Raw genomic sequence first — 25617 nt, 5'->3', positions numbered from 1 at the left:
ATTTTGGCAAAAAGTGGATTTTCTACTGCTCTCATCAGTGCTGTTAGAAGTACAAAGGTATCAAATTACACATTCTACTAAACAGCTTCCAGTAAGCATAAGTCATACTGCAAAAAAACATCTGCAATAATTATTCATATGTATGAAAGACATGTTAGCAATTGAAACAACACATGTTTTATTAAAAAGATTCAAGAATTAGTTTTACAAATGTATATTTTGTACACCAGTTTTTTATGTATTCTCATTCACATTCTCATTAACAAGTGTTATGCAACACAAGAAAGTGAAATCAAATAGAAATGGTGCAACTGCCCAGAACTGCTGTCTTTTTCCAGAAAGAAAGTAAAGGCATGGTGGAAGCAGAGGCCTGGGCTCCTTTGGTTTTTCATCTTTCTTTATTCTCCAATTGTTTCATCAGACAAGGACAGAAAATACACAAGATGAATCTGAGTCACACAGCTGTTTCTCAGTTCCTCTTGATCAGCAGAAAAGCTGTGTGCCTCTAGTTCATCTTTTCCATTTTGCTGAAATACAGGGACTGGGTAGCCAAGCAACCAACAATCTCTCAGTATTAGGTATTGCATCTGGAGCACAGACCAAAGCACATTATAGCAAGCACCTCTTTGGATGATTCACTGCATCATAGCTCAGGCCCAGGTAAGCTTACACACTATACAGTTCTCCTGCTATTTTCAGTGTGAAAATAGTTAATTTTGGTATAATTTCAATGAAATAGAATGCTTTTGGGGACCTATCTCAATTCTTGCATTCACATAAGATTATAATAAAGAACCATTACAAGGGAATTGTTCATTAATTTGTCCTGCTGAGCAGAACTCTCCTGAAATTTTTAACAGCTTTCTTCAAAACAGAGTTAAATCTTTAAACTATGATAATAAAATTCACCAATACCATCTTCATGTGTTAGCAGATTTTCTTTACTATAAACATATAAAGGAACTGCTACATAAGCTAACACCCTTTACAGCAATCTGGAGTGATGTTAATTAAAGCAGAATTGTACTATCCTGTGTCTTCCAATAATGCATAATCAGGACTTGAAATTCCTTAATACCTAGATCCACAGTTGTTAGAAATTTACATGGGAACAGAAAGCATTGAAATAAATTTCAAAAAAGCAAAACCTTGCTGGAGCCTGGGAAAAGGATCAGGAGAGTAGTACTGCTACATGCTTGTGCCATTGGTGCAACTCTTTTCCAGACATTCCACTAGGCTAGACAGATCAGTCCTTTACACTAACACTTAGGGAAAGACAGCACCACACTTCTCTCAAAACAGTTTAAAGAAAAACCTTTAAGCCATGAAGTATCTCTCAAACCAAATGCAAAACCCAGCAAGATCTAAACTTTCTGCAACTATCTAAAACAAAAGCATCCTTCAGTACTACTGCATTGAAATTAATTCTTTTGCAGAATCAAACTTTCTTCACTTCACCAGACAAGATGACTATGAGGAGCGAATGTGGTAGTATCTATTAGAAAAAGCAGCCACCACACCTTGGAAAAGAACCAGCACTGGTTCTTGGTGTTTGTTGACGTTTGGGTTTTTTTGGCTTCTTTATTGGGGAAGTGGGGTGTTGGGGTCTTGATTGGGGATTTTACACAATAAAAGAATTAGAGTAACAACAAAGATTTTAAAACTAAACAGTTCAGCAAACTTCCTACAAGTTACCTAATGCATTTACTGAAATTTTTTCTCTTCCTCTCTTCTTCAAACAATGTATTTTTTCAAGACTGTTTGCTGAAACTAAATAGGCACAAGTCTATGGGGCCTGTTAAAATGCTTCCTAGAATCTGCAGGGCTCCTATGGCAGCCACAAGAAAGCTGGAGTGGGACTTTTTAAAAGGGCACATAGTGATAGGACAAGGGGAAACAGTTTAAACTGAAAGAGGGCAGGTTTAGATCAGATATTGCAAAGCCTCACACACGACTGATTTTTCAGTAACATTTAATGCAAAACCAGACTGAAGCAAACCATTTGCATACAGTTCCTGTGTTTAGTATTGACAGTAGATAGTACTTAGCCCAATCTTTAGAAAGAGCAGGCAGATTTTTAATGGTCAGATTTGCTAATCTATCACACTAAGACTCTCCTTGATCCTTCAAATATAATTTTAAAGTATTTCCATTTTTTTCCCCACAATGTAGCATCCTAATTCACAATCCAACAAAGATGTTTATTGTGACTGGCTGGGATAACAGTGTTATTCCAATTTCTGTTAAAAAACACTCTTCTGGTTGGTAAAAATAAAATATCTGAATTGTGTTGTAATCCCTGAACACAACAACTAAACAATTTGTTTACTGTATCTGCTCACTGTATCTGTTCACAAACACAATGTTTTCTTTTCTAATTTCTGAACCAGCAAAGGATTGCTATGCTTTACCTGTGATTTCATCTCATAAAGTGTAGCATCCTCTGGAGTTAACTGAAGTGCTTCATCCCATTTGACAAGAGCTTCTCTGTACCTGTAGTTAAAACAATATTAGAGTGTCAAAATGTTTAAAGGGTCTGCATATTTATTTTTATATCCTGAATGTTGTCCTGAATAAAATGCCATGGCATAAGATTAATATTAATTATTTTTCTAATTACTTCCTCATAAGACATTTTGAACTGTTTCTAGGAAAGGGGTGTTTTCTGTTCTGATCAAATGGATGCTAACTACTACTACAGAACTGACCTCAGGTGAATTTACAAGGCAACATTGGAAATCTGAGGCAAAGCTTAATGGCTTAAAACTAGAAATCTTCATTTGAGTCCAATTTCCCTCACTGCAAAAAATCATCCTTAGCCAGGCATAAAAAAATATATTCTGAACTCAACATGCCATGGTACAGTCAAAATTTAAAATTTATTTTAAACAGCCTATATTTCTGTACTGCAAGATGTATAAACAACTTTGGTATGTAAATATAAGAATTAAGCTGAAAGTGAACAGCTGAAATCACTACTGAAATCACTATTTGGGAAAGCATACACTACATTGTTCTTTCCCAGGAAATAAAAAGTAGCCTTTTGTCTTGACAATGAGGTATAACTTGAACCACAATGAAGAACTGTAACAGAACAGGGCAATGCAATTACAGATGTGCAATCTTTCAGCAATAAAGGTGGCCTCTCATCAACATTAATGAGTCTGTGAGGTTATCACATTTTCTCTGAAGCTTCACAATACATATTTGTTATGGTGTGGGAACACCTGTATTTATGTTAATTATATAGTAAAGGTATGAAAACAGTTACTCTTGGAAGATACACGTGCTTTAATTCTTATACAGTTAAATTGACTTAATATAGTTAAATTAACTACAACAATTTTCATATGCCCTTCATACAAAACAGTTTTTATCTTCCCCTATTCCCCATTCTTCCTTCCCTTTCCCCAGTTTACAGCCCTTTGGATTTTCCAGAGCAGGTTTTCCAGAGTAGTCACATAAAGAATTCAGAAACTTCTGAAGCAATTCAGAACAGAAAAACAGACTGGAAAAGCAGTGCAACTGAGTCAAACTTTCACTATGATTCAGGTATTATTACTTTACAAATTACACTAGTAAGTCTGATGTTTGAGTGCTAAGCAAACAATGTTTGAATAAATTTTCAGATGTCATCAAAGTTTAGGCACCAGATGCAAACTTTTCATCTCAGTTTGCGCTCCTGGGCAGGTCTTCACCCTAAAGTAAATGTCATAACATTTTCTACATGCCTCAGTAGAAGCTTTATGCTGCTATTTACTCAGTTGGGACTACTTTTGGACATGAAGATTATAATTTAGTTCAAGACCTAGCACAGACCTTGCAAATAAAGCCTACATGAGTAAGTCCTCAGCTCAGTTAGGCGGTGTCCTGGCCATGCAGAAAGGTGCAATGTTGTGAGTACATAATAAAAAGTTTAGTAAAAAAAAAATTTGGAGAACAGAGCAATTATAACAGTAATAATATCAGTAACCAGAAAGAAGGAACAGCACTGGCATTCTGAAGTAAAAAGATGTAAGACAAAAAGTTTCATTTCAGGGACCTTCATCTTTACTTCTATGAAGGGAACATCATTCCTCAAAGCACCAATCTGAAGGTGATAAAACTCATAGCAAGAACCTGCTACCTCTGAAAGAAGGATTAAATATAAGCTAATATCCCCCAAATCCTGATGGGTTTTGTTGCCAATTTGTCAACAGTGTGCCAAGAGAGAAGCAGTTCATTCACAGAAATACCACGCTACATGTGTCATGTGTGTGAACAGTAAATCATGTAACTCTGCCTGTGAGCCTCAGAAAGCACAGTCCAAGCCAAGGAACAACAACAGAATGCCAGAATCACTTCCCAGACTAAGAACACAACAGCAGAGGGCTAGTGAAGGAAAGGTTCCACCTGCTCAGGAGACTGACTGCTGACTACCAGGTTACAGACTGCAGATACCCACAGGCCCATGAAATAGTGATCTTTTCAGTGCACATATTTCCTTTAGAGGAAGGTCTGATAAAATATAGCTCTTCTATTCCTTTAAATACTCAGAAAAAAAAGACGTTTCTATTGCAGCTCCAGGAGGAATTAAGGATACTGTCCTTACTACTTGAAAATTAGTTGCTTGCTCTAGAAATGCAAATTTAGGAAAAATTTTTTATAAAAAGGTCCATTAATCCATTAATCAAAGAATGCTGTACCTCATTCTTCTGAAGGAAAAGATTATATAAAAGATGATATTAAATATCAAACACCTTGCTGAAAAAGGTTCCTAGAGATATAAGATAACAATATAAAGCCAGTGTTCCAGTAAACGCTTTATGAAAACAATAAACCTTGGCTGAAATAAGAAGAGAATTAATGCAGGGGTAGCGTTGCAAAATAAGTAATTTTAAAAATAGACCATCTTACTGTTTCTAAGGACTTTTTTTGAGCTGAACTGTACAGCTTTAACACTGCACTTTACCATCATGAGGAAAAGCAGTTTTGAAAAGCTTTGGTATAAATACGACATCTGCTTAGGGTTTGGACCATCCGTCATATAAGGGCAGGCTAAGAGAAACAGGACTGTGCAGCTGGAGAAGTGAAGGCTCAAAGGAATCTTACCATGTTGCAAAATTACCCAATTTGGAAGTGGGGCAGGGAGTTCAGAAGACGGAATCAGACTCTTCTCAGTCATGCCCAGTGACAGGACAAGAAGCAATAGGCACAAACTGAGGCACAGAAAATTCTGTTTAAGCACTTCTCCACACTGGAGGCATCAAAAACTCAATGCGCCAACAGCCTGAGCACAAGCAGGAGCCAGAGTAGAAAAGTCACCAGTTCACTAGGACTGTATGATACTAAGCCATCAGCAAAAACAGTGACAGATAATTTAAGGTATTATTATCTCTTGGCTAAATGAAATCCAATTTTAAATAAAATATAAACTGACAAAAACAGACCCATTGATTTTTAGATCTCTGAGATGGCTATAAAAACTTGTCTATTGGAGCAGTAAAGTTACAGAATACTAATAAAGGACATATCCTGTTTCTAATAGTTTATGAAAACAGTATTTCCGGAAGAATTAAAACCTTTATGCATATGTACATGTACATTGCAACTCAGTATCTAAAGAGTAATATATTTATAAGATACATTTTTAAGATAAGACTATATTATTTTGAAATATAAATTCTAATTATGTGAATACACAGATATAGTATACTTAATCTCCCCACAGTGATTTCAGCCAAGTGCAATACATGACTACGAAAAAACTATACGGTTACAATCAAAATTTAATTAGCATTTTCTCTACTGCAAAGAAATCTTTTTATTTCTTATAAAAAGAAATAAATTAATGACAACTGGAAACATCTGGAATGGCTTCAGGATACATGACCTGATGGATTTAGACATATTTTATTCAACAGCCCAGTAAATCCCATAGCTCCCCTAAAGTACTAAAACTTCTCTCTTCAGATATGCCCCTGACCATCTGCAAGCTGCAGAAACTTGGCACATTTTTCTACAGCTTGCCAAAATTTTGAAACAAACATTTTGTGCTTACACTTCACTTTTACAACACCACTTCTGGGAAAACAGGATCTCTTGAACTCTTAAATAAAATCACTAAAATAAATTTTAACAAAATGTTTGAGGCCTCTTGGTAAAAAACCTAACATACAGATTACACAGAGATCCATTTTTGAATCACATATATAAAATGCTAAACAACAGCACCACAGCTCATGCAGGATTTAGAGTCCTATATTTTTACTCTCAGGCTTGCTACAGGCTGATGCTTCAGGAACAGAATGAGGCAGGACATACTCAGAATGACACTGAAAATATCTGCAAACAGACTAAAAAGAGGAGATAGTACCAAATTCAGACAAAATGAGACTCACCTGCAGGAGGAGAGACACAGTACAGGAGTACAGGGTTAGGAGAAGGCATGAAGAAACTTAAGTCCTGGGATTTCTTTTAGACTTAGACAAATACTCCCACAATCAAATCCTACAGAATAATGAGCAAAACCACAAAAAGGGACAGCAAATTTTAAAAATAATATGCCTAATTGTCAAAGATTCCTATTTCAGAGGAGGAATATGAATGATCTGTGGCCACCATCTAGAACAATTTTGACCTAGTGCAGGGTCAAATTCTGAATTTGTCAGAAACCAGAGGAAAAGAACACTATTCAGTAATTATACAGACTACATAAAAAGAGAAATGAAAAACAAAGCAGAAGCTGGTTACAGGAATAAACTTCCCTTTTTAAGCTGGGAGATGATGCAGGGCTAGACTCAAGGAGAAAAGATACAAACAACAGGTGAATGAGAAAACTAAGAAGGCAAAAGAAGAATGACCATAACATGACTTTTCTGTGTTTTAACAACTTCAGATTTCTCTAACACAGCTAGATTTTCACAGTGAACTACTTCCTCTGCTGAGGCTGAGGAGGGAGATGTACAGCACTTAGTAGAAGCATTTAGACAAGAACAGTTCAAAAATAAATGACAAGCGACAACACACGCAGAAAATTCATGTCAACAGCACATTTAGCCTGGTAACAGTTGTAGGATTGTACATCTTACTATTGTGTTTCATGCATTTAAAATGTTCTTTTAAGTCTTAGCAACTTCCCAGTTTTTTTGTCAGACAATTCTGACAGCTATTGGTGAATCATGATCACTGCAGCATAAAAGCTGCATTGGCCATTCTGTGACAGAGTGTTAAAGGTCACTTCTGACTATGCATGAAAAACCACCTGCTTTACTATCTGCAAAACCTTTCAACAAAATGTTTTAATTTAACAGTCTCAGCTAGGTGTGGCTACACAAGAGGTGCATGGCAATTCTTCAATGGCACCTGACCATATACCTGGGTCTTACCCCACAGTAAATGAGAGATAAATAAACTTACTGCAGATACCCTTCAAAAGGACAAAATGTTATGAATTGACAACAGGGCAAAACAGCACGCACATACCTGAAGTATATAATTTCAAACCCCAATGTATTCAGAGTTACTATTCTTGCACATGTTAGATCATTCAAAATCAGGGCATTGACACCTGGACACTTGTAGCGCACAAAGTGAAAATACGTCTGGTTTATACAGTGAACACACAACTCTTACATGTGAAACAGCTGAACATACCATAAAATTAAATAGCTACACAAGCATTTCAAAGAGACCTGTCTCTCTCAACAGCTTCTGCAGAAAAACACATGTGAATTACCATTTCATCATGTGCCAAAAGTAATTACCATCTATCATCACAATGAACCACAAGATGAAATTTTTGATTCAAGTTGCCCTCACCAGTTTCCTAATTTTTATTCCAGCTACACATGTAAATATAGCTAATTTATATCTCTGTATTTATTAGGCAAATGCAGTTTTGAAATTACCTTTGTCAAAGAAAAACCGTGAAATACAATACTGGAGAAAAAAGAATGAGTTCATGTAAAAAATAAAGTACCCTAAAGCAAAAGTCACAAAATCAGAATTTTGGTAGTGTCTCTGACAGATACCCTCTCTCACATGCTAATAACATTTAATTTCCTCACACATTATATGAAAAAGTAGTCTCAAAAAATGACTTGCTACTATTTCATAATCATTTTTTGAGACACATGAATATAATATATTGCAGTGAATAATTAAAGCAACAAGTGACAAAGGAAATGGGGAGCTATCAAACCTGTCTTTCACAAACACAATTTATATTAAATTGTGAGCTGAGGGCTCTGTAACCTTTAACTCACTTTACCCCATTCTTTATAGCCTGTCAACCACTGTTTCATGGCCACCCCCCTCAGATGCTGCACTTACCTGTAAACAGACAAGAAAATTCACAACACAAATGCAAAGCATCTAGGTGCTAATCAAATATCTTGAAGCTAACTTCCACAACCAATTTCATTCCCAGGCCATCAGTGTGTGCAATTTCAGGGCTTTGTTCCCAAGGGACACTTTGGGCAGCATGTATGCATGTGCCTACACTTGTGTTTAGTCTTCAAAAATTACATCATTACTTAAGCTCTGACTGAAGAGAATTATATAACTGGTTAACAAGCAAGTTCAAAGCACTTTTTTTTTTTTCAAACCCTTTATATTCAGGGAAAGTGAACAAATAAGTTGCATATTACTAAATAAAATCCTAGTTAAATGACACCCATCACATGCAAAATTCTACATACTGGACATTATACAGCTCTGTTTCTGGCCTTGCTGAAGATCCTCTCTGAACTTGGCACTGGTATTTCAGATTTTTTTCTCAAAATAGGGATTTAACAGAAAACTTATATTACACATACAAATTGACTTACCTGCAGTAAGATTACATCATGCTGATGTCAGAAGGGCTAAATATACACTGCCAATCATTTGCAGTAGTCCTGAGAACTCAGTATTGTATTTTTTAAGTGAAAATACCTAATATATCAAGTTCTTGCTACAAGCTGTTTATTCAGACACCAGAACATTATTCAGAGTGGAGGAAAGGAACTCCAAGAAATTACACTTCTTTCAGTTAAGCAGCGGTTTTGCTGGTTTAGTTTCATCATGAAAACTACAAGTTTTCAATCAGAAATGACTACTGTCACTGCACACTTGATTAACATCAGAAATATTAACAGACAGACTGTGGTGAGAAGTATTTAGGTTTTTACCACGCAAAGTACAGATAAAGGTTTGACCTTCAGGAAGAGACAAAAGAAATAATCTATTTCTACCTGTATTCTATTACAATTAAACTGTCAAATACAAAATAGAATACAAAGATGTGTAAAAATGCACAGTGAAATCCCTTAATCCAGCAGATAGCATGCAAGATTTGAGAACTTCTCTACAGAAGGCAAACCTTTTACCTGTATTTCTCTGATGTCCATAGCAGCAAGTTAGGTAACATACCTATTTTCTACTTATAAAGGCAGTGCTAACCACAGACTTGTTGATACAGAGGAAACAACAGCTATTTTCTCATACTGAAAGTCATATTAGAGTGCTTAAGAACAGCAATCATCATGACATTCCACACCACTGAGAAGTATTCTCACACAGAAGAATATTTAGTATGTTGTATAACTAGTGTTCATTTACAAACATTAAAAAGAATAAACATAAGTTAGATTCATATAGTTAAAATTCAGTTTCAAATGCTTGCATTTTCAACATTAGTAACAGATTAGACCACAACAGGTAAAAAAGACAACACCTAAGATCCCCTCTACAAGGTCTAAAAGCGGCTTTCCAACCATCTACAAACATCTGGGATGCTCTGTTAAATACCAGTCTTGTAATTTAATGTAATTAAAATCGGGTATTGATTGCCATTTTACAGGTGAGACCTCTGTAGGAAGCCCAAATAAGCAAGGACAAATAGGAGCAGCATGGAAATACAAGAAGGAAATCAAGTTTTATTACACCTCAACCTGCTATTTGCATTATTTAAACAGTAAGAACTGACTATCCGAACCCTGCAAGCTTCAAACGAGAATTAATTGCATTGTTTCAGTAAAATCAGTTCACCATTTTAGCATTCTACACAAAAGCTGCAAATTAATATAAATCAAGTATTGGGCATTGCTGTAGTATTAATGTATTCACAGAGAAGTAACACATTTTTATTGTTGAAATGAAATTTTAAATAGAAAGCTTTAGTTCCTCAAAATATTTTCAGTAGTTCCTCTGGAAAATACAGCAGAAAGGAAAAAACTGTTATGCTGCAATTAAAGAAATACTTAGGTCTTGAGAATTATTTGCTCTGATACCCTTTAGACACACAGTACTAGAAGCCAAAAGGGTAAGTGTAATCTCTTTTGCTCTTAGGTGTGAAGACATTTATTCCTTTTAAACTTTTAATTATGTGTCCATAAATAGCAGACAGATCTCTCTTACTTAACATTATGATTCTAACAGTTCTCAGAGATCTGACACAGAAATAAAGGCTTTAGGTCAACAGAACAAAAAAAAATTGTTAAATGCTGGGCTTTAAATACCAGCATTCATCTATCTTTATCAAAATTATTTACTGCCAAATTATGATGCTCAACAGTAGGGTATTAACATGACAAAACATTTTGGGAGAGATGATGCAAGAAAAGCAATAGTCTTCTCACATATTCTGATCAGTTCCATCTCATCTAATAGATATGCTGTTATCTGTGTTAAAATAATGTAATTTTGCTTAATTTTCTTTCTTTCTATTACTTACAGCCTCTTTACTATGTTTGCTGATGAATAATAATGACAAAAGTTATAGACAACAGAGAAAGACAAAGATAGGGGAAATGTATTCTTCTTTATTGTATTTTCATAATTGAAAGGCAATTTTATCTTTTCATCAAAATTCCAGTAAGTTAAGTAGGCAGGTACTCTATAAACCTCCCACACAGCTGAAGGTATTAGAAAGTATTTCAAATTACTATAAAGTACTAATGCAAATACTGGTGAACAAAAGCCATGAAGTCTCCTGAAATAAGGAAGATGTAGATACAATACAGAACAATCTATCTGCAAAGACATAATATACATATATATACAGACTGTAGGGAGACTGGGTGTCACTACCTAGAATTAAGGAAACTATCACCAGGATGAGTTCTAAATCTCGTGATAACTAAGAACTCATCCACATGACAGTGGCAAGAAGAGCAGCAACTCCTGACTACCAGCACTAGAGCAGCAAGGAGCAGTTGCCTTCAGTGTCTCTGGACAAAAACATTCTGTAAAGGATTGGATGAGCTACTTTTGTGCTCCAAGACCTGTGACAGAGCTGGTTAATCACTTAGAATGCTGCTTCTACTGAAATGCAACCTTACAGGAACCATTCAGACTGATGGTTTTGGCTGGTACTGTCATTTTGCACAATAAAGCAATGCCTGTCAAAAGAGAGGAAATGCAAGAACTGTTGGAACTTTCTATTTCAATGTTTTTTCTCCATAATAGAGCATGCAATGCAAAATAAAACATTAAAGATTCAACAGAAGATTAACATATCAGATGTTTTTATCTGCAATGACTTCTGGATAGGAATACTTCAGTGATTTGATCAGATTATCCCATGCTTCTGAATTCCAACTTGTAAAATTCATTCTCCCTCTTAGTCTTAATTTACGACCCAAATCCTACACTCCATTAAGCAGGAAACATCTACAAAGAATATTTTGAGCTCTGAAAGATAGTACCATCAATAGATTCACAAAACACTTTCAGAAAAGAAAACAGGGCAACAGATATGAGTTTGTTGTGAAAATGCACAGGGCTGTAAAGCGTCTATAAACTGAAAGGTAACATCTGGGAAAAAATAAAAAACATCAAAAAGGAAGCAAAGCTTGATAGCCTCCTGCATCCTGGAGAACAGATCTGTGTCTCAATTATAAAATTATGCCCTTTAACACATACTCTTTACTACCTTCTCTCTTTACACGTTAAGTTGCTTACAATGGTAAGAGGAACAAAAACAAGTCCCACTTACAGAAATCTATCTCTATGATTCCTTTTCCTGAGTTTATGGAAAGCTATCATCTACAAACTACAACACCACAAATGAATGTTCTTTAGACTTAGACATATATTACCTCATCTTGGTGGTTTCTTCACAGTTTTGCTTAACATTTATGATTTTTATCTCTCAATCTCAATTTATTATCAGAATATAAAGACTAAAACTGAGTAATCTGGAAACCCTCACAATCAGTTAAACTAAATACAAAACAATAAATTATGCAGAAACAAAAGGACCAGGTTGAAGATTTTTCATACTTACTCAATATTCGATGTAACAATACCAGTAATTTGCATAAAACTTCCTTAGTTTTATTATAGCAATTCCATAAATTAATTAGGACATTTTAATTATTATTGCTCAATTTTAGTATCAATTTATTTCATTCTATATACCAACAGCACTTCTAAATTTTTTCCAGTATTGCTTGCAATTCCTTTTTCACTTTTGAAGACCACAAAAGAAATCAGCAACTAAAATAAGCAATTTCTAAACATCATTCATTCAATTCCACCCACAATGGAGAAGTACCAGAATTCTGCCATATTTCTGAAAGGCAAATATCTCCCAATGACTCTGCAACTTTCTTAAAAGTTGTTCTGCACTCTCCTCACCTACCTCAGTTTACTGTCTTGTCCCTGCTTTACACCAGTATAAAAGATTTTGCTCCTTGAAGCAAATCAGCAGCCCAATCAAGGTTATCACTGGCCCAACAGTTTGGTTTTGAAATACCAGGCAGCTCCCCCATATAATTGTCCATTTGGAGAATTACACTGAGGAGTGTTATACTGGAATTACACCAGAAAACTGCTTTACCAAATAAAAGAGCTGTTGTGATAGTAATGAAACTCAATGCATTATAAAAAAATGCATTTTAGTAAACAGTGTCCCATCACCTTCATACTCAGAGCTTTGCAAGAAGATTTTCTAATCCAACAGTGACAGAAAGATGGTCCAGCAGGGCTGACTAAATCAAAATTTACCTTTTGGACTGGAAAACTTTCATTTCAATCTCAGCATTTGATCCTACCCCCTGGAATGCTTTATGTACATCTTTTCTTTATTAAGCCCCTATTTAAGCCCTTTCTGAGATCTCAGTAAATATTAATCAAATTCAAATCAAAAATGCTCTTTGAGGATTGGAAGTTGAAATACTTAACTGAATGACAAATCTATTTTAAAATATACAATTATGTAAGCAACACCAGGAAGGGTTAACCTTCTGACAAGCAGATGACTTTCACTCACAGCCGAGACTAAAACCAATGTAAGAACATCTATGTCAACGTGCAAATTCACTGAAGGTGAATTTATCATCAGAAGAGCCAATTCCCCAGAAAAGAAGTTTGTATTAAATCTTCCAGACAAACACAGCTTACTACAGAGAAGTCTGAGCTGCAGTCTTCTTCAGTGAGTTTACACTATTCAACATATTTAACACGTGTCTCCTATTTTTAACAGTAAAAATAGGACTGTGGAGCCAGCTGAATACAATCCATTATTCACTGCCAAGATCTCTTATCCAAACACTGTAGCTGAAATAAACCTCACAACTATGAACTGCATTTCGTTTAAATGTTATTTCCTAATTTTTGCAGAATACAAAATGCTTAAGCCATGCGTGGTCTACTACTACACTGGATTTCTATTAACAGCTTACAGGTGAAAGACAAAACATTGCTTTAATATTTGTCATTCAGTTGCTAGAGCCAGCAAAACTCCAGAGACTGGCATGAAAGTATATCCAACTCATGCTAAGAATGGCAGCCTGTAAAAATTATTAATTAGTTTGAACTGACTGCAAAATAGCAAACTTCTGCTCTTTATAAAAACAAAATTTCAGTGACTGTTTTTCAGAAGGCACAAAATGGAAGAAAGAAGGCTTGCATTTACCTCTCACTATATGGTACAAGTGTAAGCATTCACAGGTGGAAAGGTATGGTTCCTGTCTAAAATGTCTGAATTTCGTATTTAAACACAGTAGCATAAAACTGAGGATGATACTGTAAATACCAAGTCTTCTCTTTGAGATCAGAACAAATTTACTGGTCACTCAAATGACTCTACTAAGAAAAATGAACAATGTCTATCACCCATCTCATATGGGTCAGATTATTTACCAAAAGTAATTGACAATATATTTTACCATTTTTGTTGTGCTAAGATTCACTCTGCACTCACCCCCCATTAAAAAAGTGTACTTTAGTTTATACTGCTAAAATTGCAGATAATAACTGCTAGTAAAGTCCCTATGAACTAATCAGAAGTAGTTTGTTCAGTCTAGTGATAAAAGTGCAACAGCCTAATTTGAAAACAGATGAGTATTTTAAATGTATAACAACTACAAGTGCGAGCAAATTCACTGCTAACCATTTCAAACTTTATGTGCAATACATAACACAGGCAACAACTAGACAAGAATACAGCATAAATGAAATAACTTCTCTTCCCCTGTTGTTTGGCCACTCACTCCCAATTTTCTGGCTATTTTGTTTAAAGCATTTGTGAACCAGATCAGAAGCAGCAACCAGAAAGAAACTATTTCCAGCCAGGCTTCTTCTGCACTTTCAGCTGGCTTCCCCTAGGGTAAAAACAAAAAAAAATGGGACCATGGCAAAGCAGTGGAAATGAAAGGGTAGTAGAACTGGGTCACATTGACCCCCAACTCAAATCAGTTAACCCAGTGATAGAGCTGCAATCCTTGACCAGGCTAGAAACCAAAGTTAGGGAGAACACACACACCAGCCCTTGCCTTGGGTTATCTCAGCCCTGACGTAACTGAACAACTGTCTACAAAATTACTGCATTGTTAACTGCCACATAAACAAATAAATGGGACAAAAAACAATAGAGGAAGTCAAGACACACAGTAAATTAGATTTCTATAAATTTGATGCCACATGTCACTATACAGGACTATTCCAAGCAGCTATTCTTGTGGTAGTTATTAATGTTATGAAGTCAACTCATTAACAACTGTCAGTCTTACAATATGAAATATTTCTACAGTGTAAACTGAGAATGCACGAATCAAAATTTTCCCCACTTGCTGTTTGAATTAACCCTTCAAAAGACTTGGCTGAACAAGATGTTGACAGAGAGTCTTCATTCTAAGTCTTTCCTGCCAAGTATCCTCTTCAGTTTAGGGACACTTTCACAATATGCCACTGGAAATGGAGGACAGCATTTAGGAAACTAGAGGGCAAGCTGACATATATAAAGGAACCAAGACCTTATAACAAAGTACACTGCTATATACTACTTCTGTAGAAAAACACTGAACCAAATGGGCAATTACAACTCTTAAAATCAGTACATTTCAATTTTGGAAGATATGGACGACAAGTACACATTCTATTCAGTAAGGATTGGGCAATACTAAATTATTGTTTCAAAATTAAATTCATGAATGACAGCAACAGTTAAAACAACAGTAGTGGAGGAGGATATTATCATTGTCAGCAATAATAACTAGACTTAGATAGTAACTGGCCAAAGTTATTAAATTAGGAAGCCACTTAATTTTTTTCCCTGCTGCTTCTCCTATGAAAAGAAATAATATAATGAAAAAAATATTTCTAAATAGAAATGTTTCATTATTCAAGTAAAAGGAACTAGATGTATCTAACACTAGATCTGGACAAAAACAAAACAACAAAACTGTCACTTTAAAAAATGAGATATCACATTTTAGAGTATCCATGTTGTAATGCATGATATCATTAATACAGGGGATCCTATGACAGATATGAAGAAGGCCCCAGCTTGTATTTTTCTACAAAAACTGCTCAGATTATTAATGTAACTTACTAGGTTTTGATAAATTGTATTATACTAAGCACACAAATAATAGAATTGCCTACATTTAAAAGCTGTGCCATTAGAATTCCTAACTACAGGCAAAATCAAGCATGTTCTTTAACCTGACAGGAAGACTTTTGACCCAAGAATTCACATGAACCTCTAGCTGCCATTTATCAATACAGACCTGCTGGCAGCAATTGTTTTTTGCAGGATGGCACTAGTGCTGCAGGATATATAGGATATATGGCTATACTGCCACCACATCACCTACTAAAAGCAATCCCAGTCTCAGACAGTTTATCACAGTAACATGCAGGAAGAGAAAAGGAATGAAGACAATTTCAGAAATCAAGCCAACTGTGAGAGAAACTCACACTGAAGTACTTCACCTCAAAACAACACCTAAGAGGAAGAAAAAATGCACTCTCCTACATACACTCATTGTCCCTCACATGCAGAAGAAGGTTGTGAATGTTCATGTGGGGAAACACCACCTCAGACTGGTGGCGTATACAGATTCAAGAAGAATCAGACTGCCAGAAAAATTAAGTTAAAAATGGTAAAGTTAATTACTCCACCTTTTTATACTTTGCAAGGCTAGAAATATGCCAGCCCATGTGCTTTCACATATTTTAATTTTTCAAGCACAGCTATGACAGTGAGTGATAAAAATTAAATGCAAAATATTATCATAATTGGTAATGAAAATAAAAGTAATGCAATATCAATAGTTATATTTTTATGCTATTTTTTTACAGTTCATTATGTTACATAGTTGAGAAGTAATACAGAGGTATTCTGGGATGAAATGCAACTGTCCTACTTGTTCATAAACAAAATTGTCTGGAAAGCATGCTAGGAATGGGACAAAAAAAAAGAGGAGCAGTAAGTAATGTAAAAATTTAGAAACTATTGATTACTGCCTATAAAAACCTGATACAAGTATTCATGAGTTTCCAATAACTTCATGTATAGAGAAAGGATAGAAAAAAAAGGAACTGTAAAGCACAAATACTCTACACAGAGATATTAACATATATATTAAAAATACATACATACTGATGAAACACTTAAGAACCCTTTTTTTGTGCTTCTTCGTTTCCAGTAACATTCTCTACATATATAAATATGAGATGAGATGTTAAATAAACAGATGTATTTTTTAAGAGTTTATTTAAAATAAAAAACTGCCTATGACATACCCATTGAAAAACACAGCTTTTCACTTATAAAATTCTGTAAATTATACTCCATGCACAGAAGGAACAGATTCTCTAGACATAAATACAAAGGCAGGTAACACAAATTACCCTTCTTTCATCTCCACAAAAGTGCTAATAGGCCCAAATTCCTCTCACCTCCTCACCTAAGTTTAGATACCCAACCTGAGGTGTTTACAGGAGGACTGCAGACACCTCACAGGCTGAACCTCTCTCCCTTCACACTGTCAAGAGACTGTGAATGAACATTGATTCTAATCATGGCTGACAACAATAACTCCTTAAATGATACAGGATGATAAGCATGCAACAATCAAATCATGCTTTCTCTGAAGGAAAATACATCTATGAAGATATATATAAATTATTCCACAGTCTAGAGCTGGCACATGAATATTCCTTCTGCTTCTATTTACAAATACGTACATACAGAAATATGCACACACTGATGGTGTCACATTTCAATATCCTCAGGGAACAACAATTCTAACAAAAAGATACTCTCAAACCTACCCAAACTCTGGGTACAGCTTAAATAATCTACAATTCTTGCACTCACTCTCAGAAAAATCTGCACTAAATTAGTAACAATTTCATAACTGAACTCCTGCTTTGCCAAATAATAACCAGCTGCTGGAAAATAATGTTTCCCAGAACAAAAAGAAAACAGTGAATTTAAAGATAAATTACAATTTAAGCAAGAATAACTACTTAACCAGTCTGCAAGGAACTTACTCCTCAATGAAAGGGGCCAGCTAGATGCATCACCAGGAAACAGCAACTGTATCAGTAAGTGATGAACAAAATAAAGCTAGCAATAAAAATCAACTTAGATGAAAAAACAGCTTACACAACAGCTTACAGGAGGGTTTTAAACACTGCAAAACACTCTCTGCACTTTTAAAATTCTGTAGAAAGGTTACAAGTGCTGAAAAACAATCCATACCTTCTGACTAATAAGAGAGAAGCTGTAACATGCTTTCTCCAAAAAACAAAGGTACAAAGTCAGTACTTGTTCAGTCTTTTCTGTTTCAGCTCATGTGTTCTGCACCCAAAACTTCCAGCTTACACACCCTTTCTCTCTTCAGTGAGCATATGATGTGTACAGCATTCCCAAGGAACCGTAACAGTCAGGAAGTTTTACACAGACACAAAATAGACAGTAATGTTAAACACCGAAAAACTTTAAAAACTGATCAGGTACTTTGACCAGAACTCATGACAGTTTTAATCAAGTCCCTATTTTTACTGAATAATTTTACCTATAGTATGAAATCCACTTATGTTCTCTGCATTTCTGCATGACTGACCCAAGAAAACTCTCAACCAAATTAAATAATTACTGATACTAAAACTTTTCATTTTGTTTGCAGAACATGGGTGTTGGTAATCCACACTGAAGGACGTAAGCATTATTTATAATAACTATACCTGCCATGCAAATTACATCCAAACTGATACTAAACAGTTATTTTCAGCCTACAAGGAACAGTAGACATGAATACTTAATACATACTCCAGGTTTCATTATAAGCATTTTCCAGCAATTTCTCCAACACTTAGTCATAAAAATCCAAACTGTGTAAGGCTTTCAGATTACTCTTACGAAAGAGTCAGCCTAACAGAACTTTAGACTTTATTCTTGAAGCCAGACACTAAAGCTCATAGACTCCCAGATTACCTACTGACTCAATTCTTATAATTTTTTTATTTTCAAAACACATCTTTGTTTTAAATGACATCAGTTAGCAGAGACAGTAAGAAGGCACAGCAGTTTTTTTAAATTTGTTTCTGCATCCATAGTATTTCACCAAAGACACCTATACTAGTGAATCAAAATTTTAAGTCTGAGAACTACTTTCTGTATTCTCTACGTGTCTGAAATTTTAACGGGATATACTTACAAAAAGGCCAAGATTGGAATGAAACTCTAGAGATCATCTAGTCCAATCAGATGCTCAAAGCAGGGTCAGGTAAAGGAGGTGGATCAGGCTCCTCCTGAGCAGGTGATACTCATCTGTCCTGAGTATCAACACAGATGGAAAACCCACACCATTGCCCATCAGTCTGTCAGCTCTCAAGCCCTGCTGTCAAAACGTTTCAAGCGCAGTTGGCTGGACCTGGTGCTCCTCAAGGCAACTCATCAGTAAAGACCAAGGCAAAGCAGACAGCAGCGCCTGTTCTGCACCCTTTGCCACTAGATTCTCACCTCATTCTCACATTTCTCCTTGTTTTGTTTTGTTGCTGATATACTTGCACAAGTTCTTCTTGCTGCCCTTTCACATCCCACTCCAGACTCAGCTCTACATGAGCTTTTCCTAACTTCATCCCTGCCCCTGCATACTGAGTCTCTGTGGTCTGATTGGGTCAGACAACTTGCTCTTACCTCTTGTTTTACAGCTGGATTTTTTCAGGACCTTCCTATATACCCACACAGGACTCTTATTCACCTTTTCACGACTTCCTCTTCATCGGGAAGAACTACTCTTGAGTTTAGGGGAAAAAAATTTGACATAAATGCCACTGCTCTCCCTGGATGTCTCTTCTCTCTAACACACTCTATTTTTTCTAGGCTACTTTACAATGTAACTCAGTTGATTGAAACTGATGTTTTAATGAAATGTTTTTGCCAAAGACAACAGCTGAGATCTTCTGGGAAACCTCTTTATTAACACTGTATTATGTAAGTAACATCAGTTTCATTGACTGAAACTTGAAAAACAATTTCAACATAATTATGTCTATCCTTTCCAACTTTAGCTGCATCAAAATGAAATAGCATTATAATCTCAAAACAATTTTATTATTTCCACAATTCATTTTAAATCAAGTGCTTACCATAATCTAAACCTAAAACACATAGGTAAATGGAATAAATACATGTGTTAAAATCTGCTCCACCTGATAGACATATTTTTTCAGTACACATTTGACTTACCACAACACTAAGCATACTTTTTAAAGGTGTGTGCCTCATCACGTGACACCCTACAATGTCTAGGGAAAAAAAAAAAACTCAATTACAGCATATACAGCTAAAGAATCACAAACTACACATCTGGGAGTCATGCTGGCACTCACATCAGAGAAAAATGTCTCAACTGCTAAAATGTGGAAAAAATTACCCTTTAGAAAAGTTCAGTTCATTTCAATAGATTAGAAAATTAAGCAATTCTAAAAAATTTATCCCTCTAGAAAAGTAAACAGTTGAGGAAAATTGGCGTATTATCTGGTCTACTTACTGCCCTTTGACATGTCTTTTTTTTAATCTGCTATTGCAAAAGCTAAGGAAATAAAAAGCAAAATATTATTAATCAGTCTAATCTAGACATCAAGTGACAAAGTGAAAGAATTTTTTTATAACATTAATATAGGAGTGTTCCAGCTGAAAACATGACCTTCCCAATCAAGATGAAAATTTTTACTCTTTTTTAGTGCAACAGACATCATCAGAAGCAAAAGAGATAGTAACTTATGTTTGGCAAAACTTAAAAAATGTAAATGCTGCACTTCCAAGAGAAATGCTGCACCTCTTGAGGGCACTCTGAGAAGAGCTCTATCGCCACTCACTGGGCAGCTACAGGAGTCTGAGGTTTGGAAACAGCACAGGGTTGATTGCACAGCTACTCCATGGACAGGCACCTCAGTTGCATTGAGTACACAAGTCTGACAGAAGTTTTTCTTCCTGCTTTTAGCTCTCACATGCCATGTATTTAGGGAGGTCACACTTCAGTGTTTACCTGCACTTCAAACATTTCCTGTGTGCCCTGAGCCAAAGGCTTACCTCTCACCCAGTCAAACAACACTCTCATGGCAAACTGCTGTGTTAAAAACACTAAGGCAGAATATGTGAACTTATCCTGGATTTAAAAGAGTGTAGGACTATCAATACAAAAAACTGGATAGGGGTTGTTGGGTTTTGGGTTTGCTTTCAGTTGCCTTTTTTTTTTTTTTAACTCCAGTGTATGTGGGCACATCCACACTCAGATTACATCAGTATTTGTTTCCTAAAACCAAGAAAAAAATTCTCCTCTAGAATATTCTTCATACTTTCCACCAACAGACAATATTCTGTTCATAGAAATCACAGAATACCCTGAGTTGGAAGGGATCCAAAGGGAACATCAAAGGCCACCTGCACATGACAGCCTGAAGAATAGCACCATGTGCCTGTTCCCAAAAGACTGTGTGTATGTTTGTACATATTTGTTTTCACTGCTCCTTCTCACACATCAAAAGAGTATAAAAACTTCTGGTACTTCTTCCACACATCTGCCTTTTCTTGCTGTTCTGACAAGATCACTCACTTACAAACCATCTTCAACACTGCCTACTTAACAAATTTCTAGGTCAGAGTCTCATCAACAGTGTTTTTCACAGTAACCACCCACTGTGATGATCAACTTACTTTAACACTTTTTTCTGGCAGACTCCTAATTCTTCTTCCCATTCCTCAAAAAAATCCAAACTATGGATCAGAAACTGTCATCTTCATCACTGTTTTTCTTCTGTGTGTCTGTCTCAGCTTATCAGGTTCATGCACACACACCACAGCAGGTACAAATACTCCTCAAACAGTTACACAAAAGCTGAAAACCCACCTCCCAAACAATCCCCCAATGCCATTCCCAATTTTGACAACCAGCAAATAACACAGGCTACACAAATTCTGGTGCCTGAGAAGCTCATTCATTATTCCCTCCCCCAGAGAAGCACTGAGATCCCTCCTAACAAACACCAAACAGTGAGATCTCACTCATCCACACAGACAGACTTACAGGACAGACAGAGACTAACAAAACCACAGTGGGGCTTGCAACACTATCACTGTCTCCCTTTAACAGAAATACATGCTTTTCTTTCATAATAAAGCATAAACGTGTCAATGACTATTTTAGCTAAGGAGCAGTGGGCCTGCTTATAAAATTCATATTAATTTCTGCCATGCACATTACCAGAGTCTTTCTACTGTAAGAAATGAAGTTGAATTAATGACTTTCCATCCTTTCCTTTATTCAGCCCCCTTGCTTCTTCAAGAGATTTTTTTCACTCTATCCCCTTCACTCCACAGGTAACACAAACCAAGAACCAACCTTCGTTACTTTCTAGTGCTAGGTCTTTGCTTTTCTTCTAGAATGCTACACAATCCAACTCAGTTTTGTTTTTTTAAATTGTTGCCGCACTTTGATATTTCAGGAAACAATCCACCTTAAGTATTTCAATATTCACAGGAGTCTGTTTATGCTGTACAAATGTATATTCAATAGACTAAATAGGCTGAACACTATCACAACAACCACTTTCTACCAGACAGAGTAAAACCTATGTGATTTTTATTAAAAAGAGAAAAACCTGTCTGAAAGTTATGTACCCCAACATCACCATATAACTTCCTGAACTGTAGAGTGTGCAGGAGTAACTGATGGAAACTATAAATTCAAGTGAGAACTTCTACTGAGCCTCAGATATGAATGTTAACTTCTTTAGCATACCTGTTGCAAGCCATTCAGAGTTTCTCAGTAGTACTTATAAGCACTTCTGATGAGAGACAGTTCTCCCTAAATTCATAAAAAAATGCTTACTTATGCTACTTATGGATGGGTGAAGCTTTTGTATTGTTTTCTAACTGACAGGTAACAGAGAGCTCAGTTTCTCAGACCAAGTGAAACTATTAAAAGTATAAAAACTTACCTGCTGTTCAGTATGTCCCTGCCCTGAACCACATCTACAACAAAATATTTGCCACCGTTCAAAAGACGTACAGCACTTTAAAAACTACACCAAAAAAAATCAAAAAAGAAGACAGAAAAAATACATCCAAAGTAATCCAATAACATCCAAAGCAAAATACAAGGAAGGCACATATATAACAGAAAACAAAAAAAAAAATTATCTGTTTAATATATGCCAGCACAGGATATATTAGAGATACAAGATTAGATAAAAATATTAGCAATCTCTATATTCCTAAAAGGACAGAATGGATTACCTTTCTGTAGATCAGTCTAGGGGGTTTTTTGGTGTTAAAAACAGAGATGTTAATTGACTACTAATTTGTACATTTTGTATTTTCAATTACTAATATTAATTCAACCCACTTATGTGATTACTATTAAATCTATGGATTAATACTGGCAGGATGCCAGATAAAATGGCAGCATGCTTTAAACTTATTAAGTTTAACTTGGTCTTAATTTAAACTCAACTTTAAAAGGCTTCAAAATTTTATTCAAAAATTACAGCGCACAGGAACACAGAAGAATCAACTGAAGTCATTCACTGAACAGTGCCATTATTTGAGTGACCAGTTAAAAGAGCAAGCTGTATTCAAATATTTGAAAATAGGCCTTTTCTCAAGGAAATTTTGTATTTATTCATTACTTTTTTTAAAATCAGACCCAACAACACACGCAGTTTATTATGATATATAAACTTGCCTGATTTAAACCTCCAACCTTCTCTTCCCCATTGCCCAGGGAACCCTTTTTTAGCACGACATTTCTTAAAACAAAAAATTTAATAGCACAGGAGCACCTACTGACATCTTGGCAATATTTCTGCCAGGAAAATATTATCTCTGATGTGGGACAATAAAGCGAAAATGTTCTTAAAAGTAAGGAAAGGATAAAAATTCATATGTCAAAGAATTCTGAAGATTTTAAGGGGCCTACTCCCATTACTGTTTCTTCCCCCTCCAGTGAAGATCTGGCCAAATTGTGTAGTTAATACGCAATTTATAGTCCACCCCTACCTCTTCTAACACACTTCTACTCCAAAAGGACTTCCTGCCTGAAGTATAACAAGGTAACAGAACCACTTTTGCAACATCCTTCCAGGACTGCCGAGCTCCCAGTGCTCGGGAGGCAGCGCAGCAGCTCCTGACCTGCCTGAACCGAGCACTGGGCAGACTGGCGGTGCACCAGCTGCTTGGCAGCATTCCCCAGGGCACTGTGTGCAGGCAAACAGGCTTACTCTCAGCAAGGGAAAAATGACACATTTTCAAGAGTGGCTAAAGCATTACTTATAATGTGGCTTATCATCTTATTTGTCCTTTCAGCTTTCAAATCCAAGTTTTTAGTCTCTAGACTTCTGCCATCTTTGCTGTTGTTGTTATCAGAACGTGCAGAGACATGGTACAATATATACTTTGTTTCACAGTTTACAACACCACCAAAGGCAAAAACGGAATGAAAAAAATTATCACTTTTCAAATCACTATCAACGCAGATACTAGCAAATTACTAGTGTTTAGAGAAAGGATTGAAATATCATGCAGCAGCTTTTCAACCAATGAAAAAAGAGTAAAACAACATTAGTACCTCCTGTTTTCAGCCAAATTTGCACCTTCATCCTTGAGCTGCTTACTCTTCCTTACACAATCTTCCAAGAGAACTTCCTTTCTTCTCTTAGCTGCAAGCACCCAGTTAGCATCTTCATCGTCACCCCGATCCTTGTCATCCGCAGCTTCTGCTTCGAACTGCTGAGAAGTAGCTTTTGAGACCTTCTCACCGATCTTTCTCTTCCACCCAAAAGAAGCCATCTGGAGAACTAGGAAGAATAAATTTTAAGTAGTTAGGTAATTTAGCTTTTAAGAACACAGCGGTAAAATCACAGCTCGCTCATCCCTTAGCTAAGGCAGTAATGGAGAGCGGCCCCTCTCCCACACACAAATATCCGAGCGGCTGCAGCTGAGCAGTCCCTGCGGCTCAACCCCGGCGGTACCGGTACCGATACCTGCCCCTGCCGCTGCCGCCGCCTCTCCCGATGGAAGCGCCCCGCCAGCCCGGAGCGCAGGAAGCGGAAAGGGAAAGGCGGGGCGGCAGCACAGGAACCAGGCCGGGGCAGCGCCCAGGCTACGGCTCGGGGCAGCAGGGACGGCCGGGAGCCGCGGCTCGGCCCGGCTCAGTGCAGCCGGGAGCCGCGGCTCGGCCCGGCTCAGGACGGCTGGGAGCCGCGGCTCGGCCCCGCGGCTCGGCCCGGCTCAGGGCGGCAGGACAGCCGGGAGCCGTAGCTCTCCTCTTGCGTGCCATAAGGCGCCCGGCGGCCCCGCAGTCTGTGCGGGTTGAGGCGGGGGCGGACGGGACAAGAGCAGGCGGCCCTGGCAGAGCCACCGCCCGAGGTGCTCCAGTGTCACACAGGGATGGGTGCGGGACGCAGGAGTGTCTCCCGAGCACGGGCTGTGCCCTGGGACAGCAGCACCCACCACAGGGAGGCAGCTCCGGCCGGGGAGGCCCGTAGGGAGAAGTGACCCGGGCTGACAAGGACGCTGAACAGGAAAAAGCCACTACCACAACTAAACTACAAAGAAACCCCCGACAAACGAACACCCAAAAACCAACAACGAAAACAAAAAAACCCCACACAACCCTCCTCAAAACACTCGTCCCCAAAAAGAATTAAAAACCAGCAAGCAAACAAAAAAACAACGAAAGAAAAAACAAAACAAACAAAAAAAACCCCTAATAAAAAACCTCAATTTCGCCCACAAAAGATACAAAAAAAAAACCCAAAACCAAACAAAAAACCTCAGTAAAAAGACAGGGTTTAAAGCTGCCTCCCTACTTTCAGGGACCAATACCGAGAGAAAATTCCGCCCCACCCGAG

General features: G+C 36.9%; 1 protein-coding gene across 1 annotated transcript in view; it reads right to left on the bottom strand.

Moving 5' to 3' along the window:
* TTC33 (tetratricopeptide repeat domain 33) overlaps window positions 1–24774 on the bottom strand; it is a 40918-nt gene extending 16144 nt beyond the window's left edge. The window contains exons 1-2 of the mRNA XM_079330113.1: window positions 24333–24774; window positions 2412–2493 (exon numbers count right to left, since the gene is read on the bottom strand). Coding sequence (XP_079186239.1) covers window positions 2412–2493; window positions 24333–24553 — 303 coding nt within the window. The 5' untranslated portion in view covers window positions 24554–24774. The remainder of the gene's footprint in view (window positions 1–2411; window positions 2494–24332) is intronic.
* Window positions 24775–25617: the final 843 nt, after the last annotated feature.

This window comes from Erithacus rubecula (genome assembly GCF_903797595.1).
Source record: "Erithacus rubecula genome assembly, chromosome: Z".
Taxonomy (NCBI): domain Eukaryota; kingdom Metazoa; phylum Chordata; class Aves; order Passeriformes; family Muscicapidae; genus Erithacus; species Erithacus rubecula.
The sequence above is the reverse complement of the archived record's forward strand: the minus strand, read 5'-3'. Positions and strand labels throughout refer to the sequence as shown.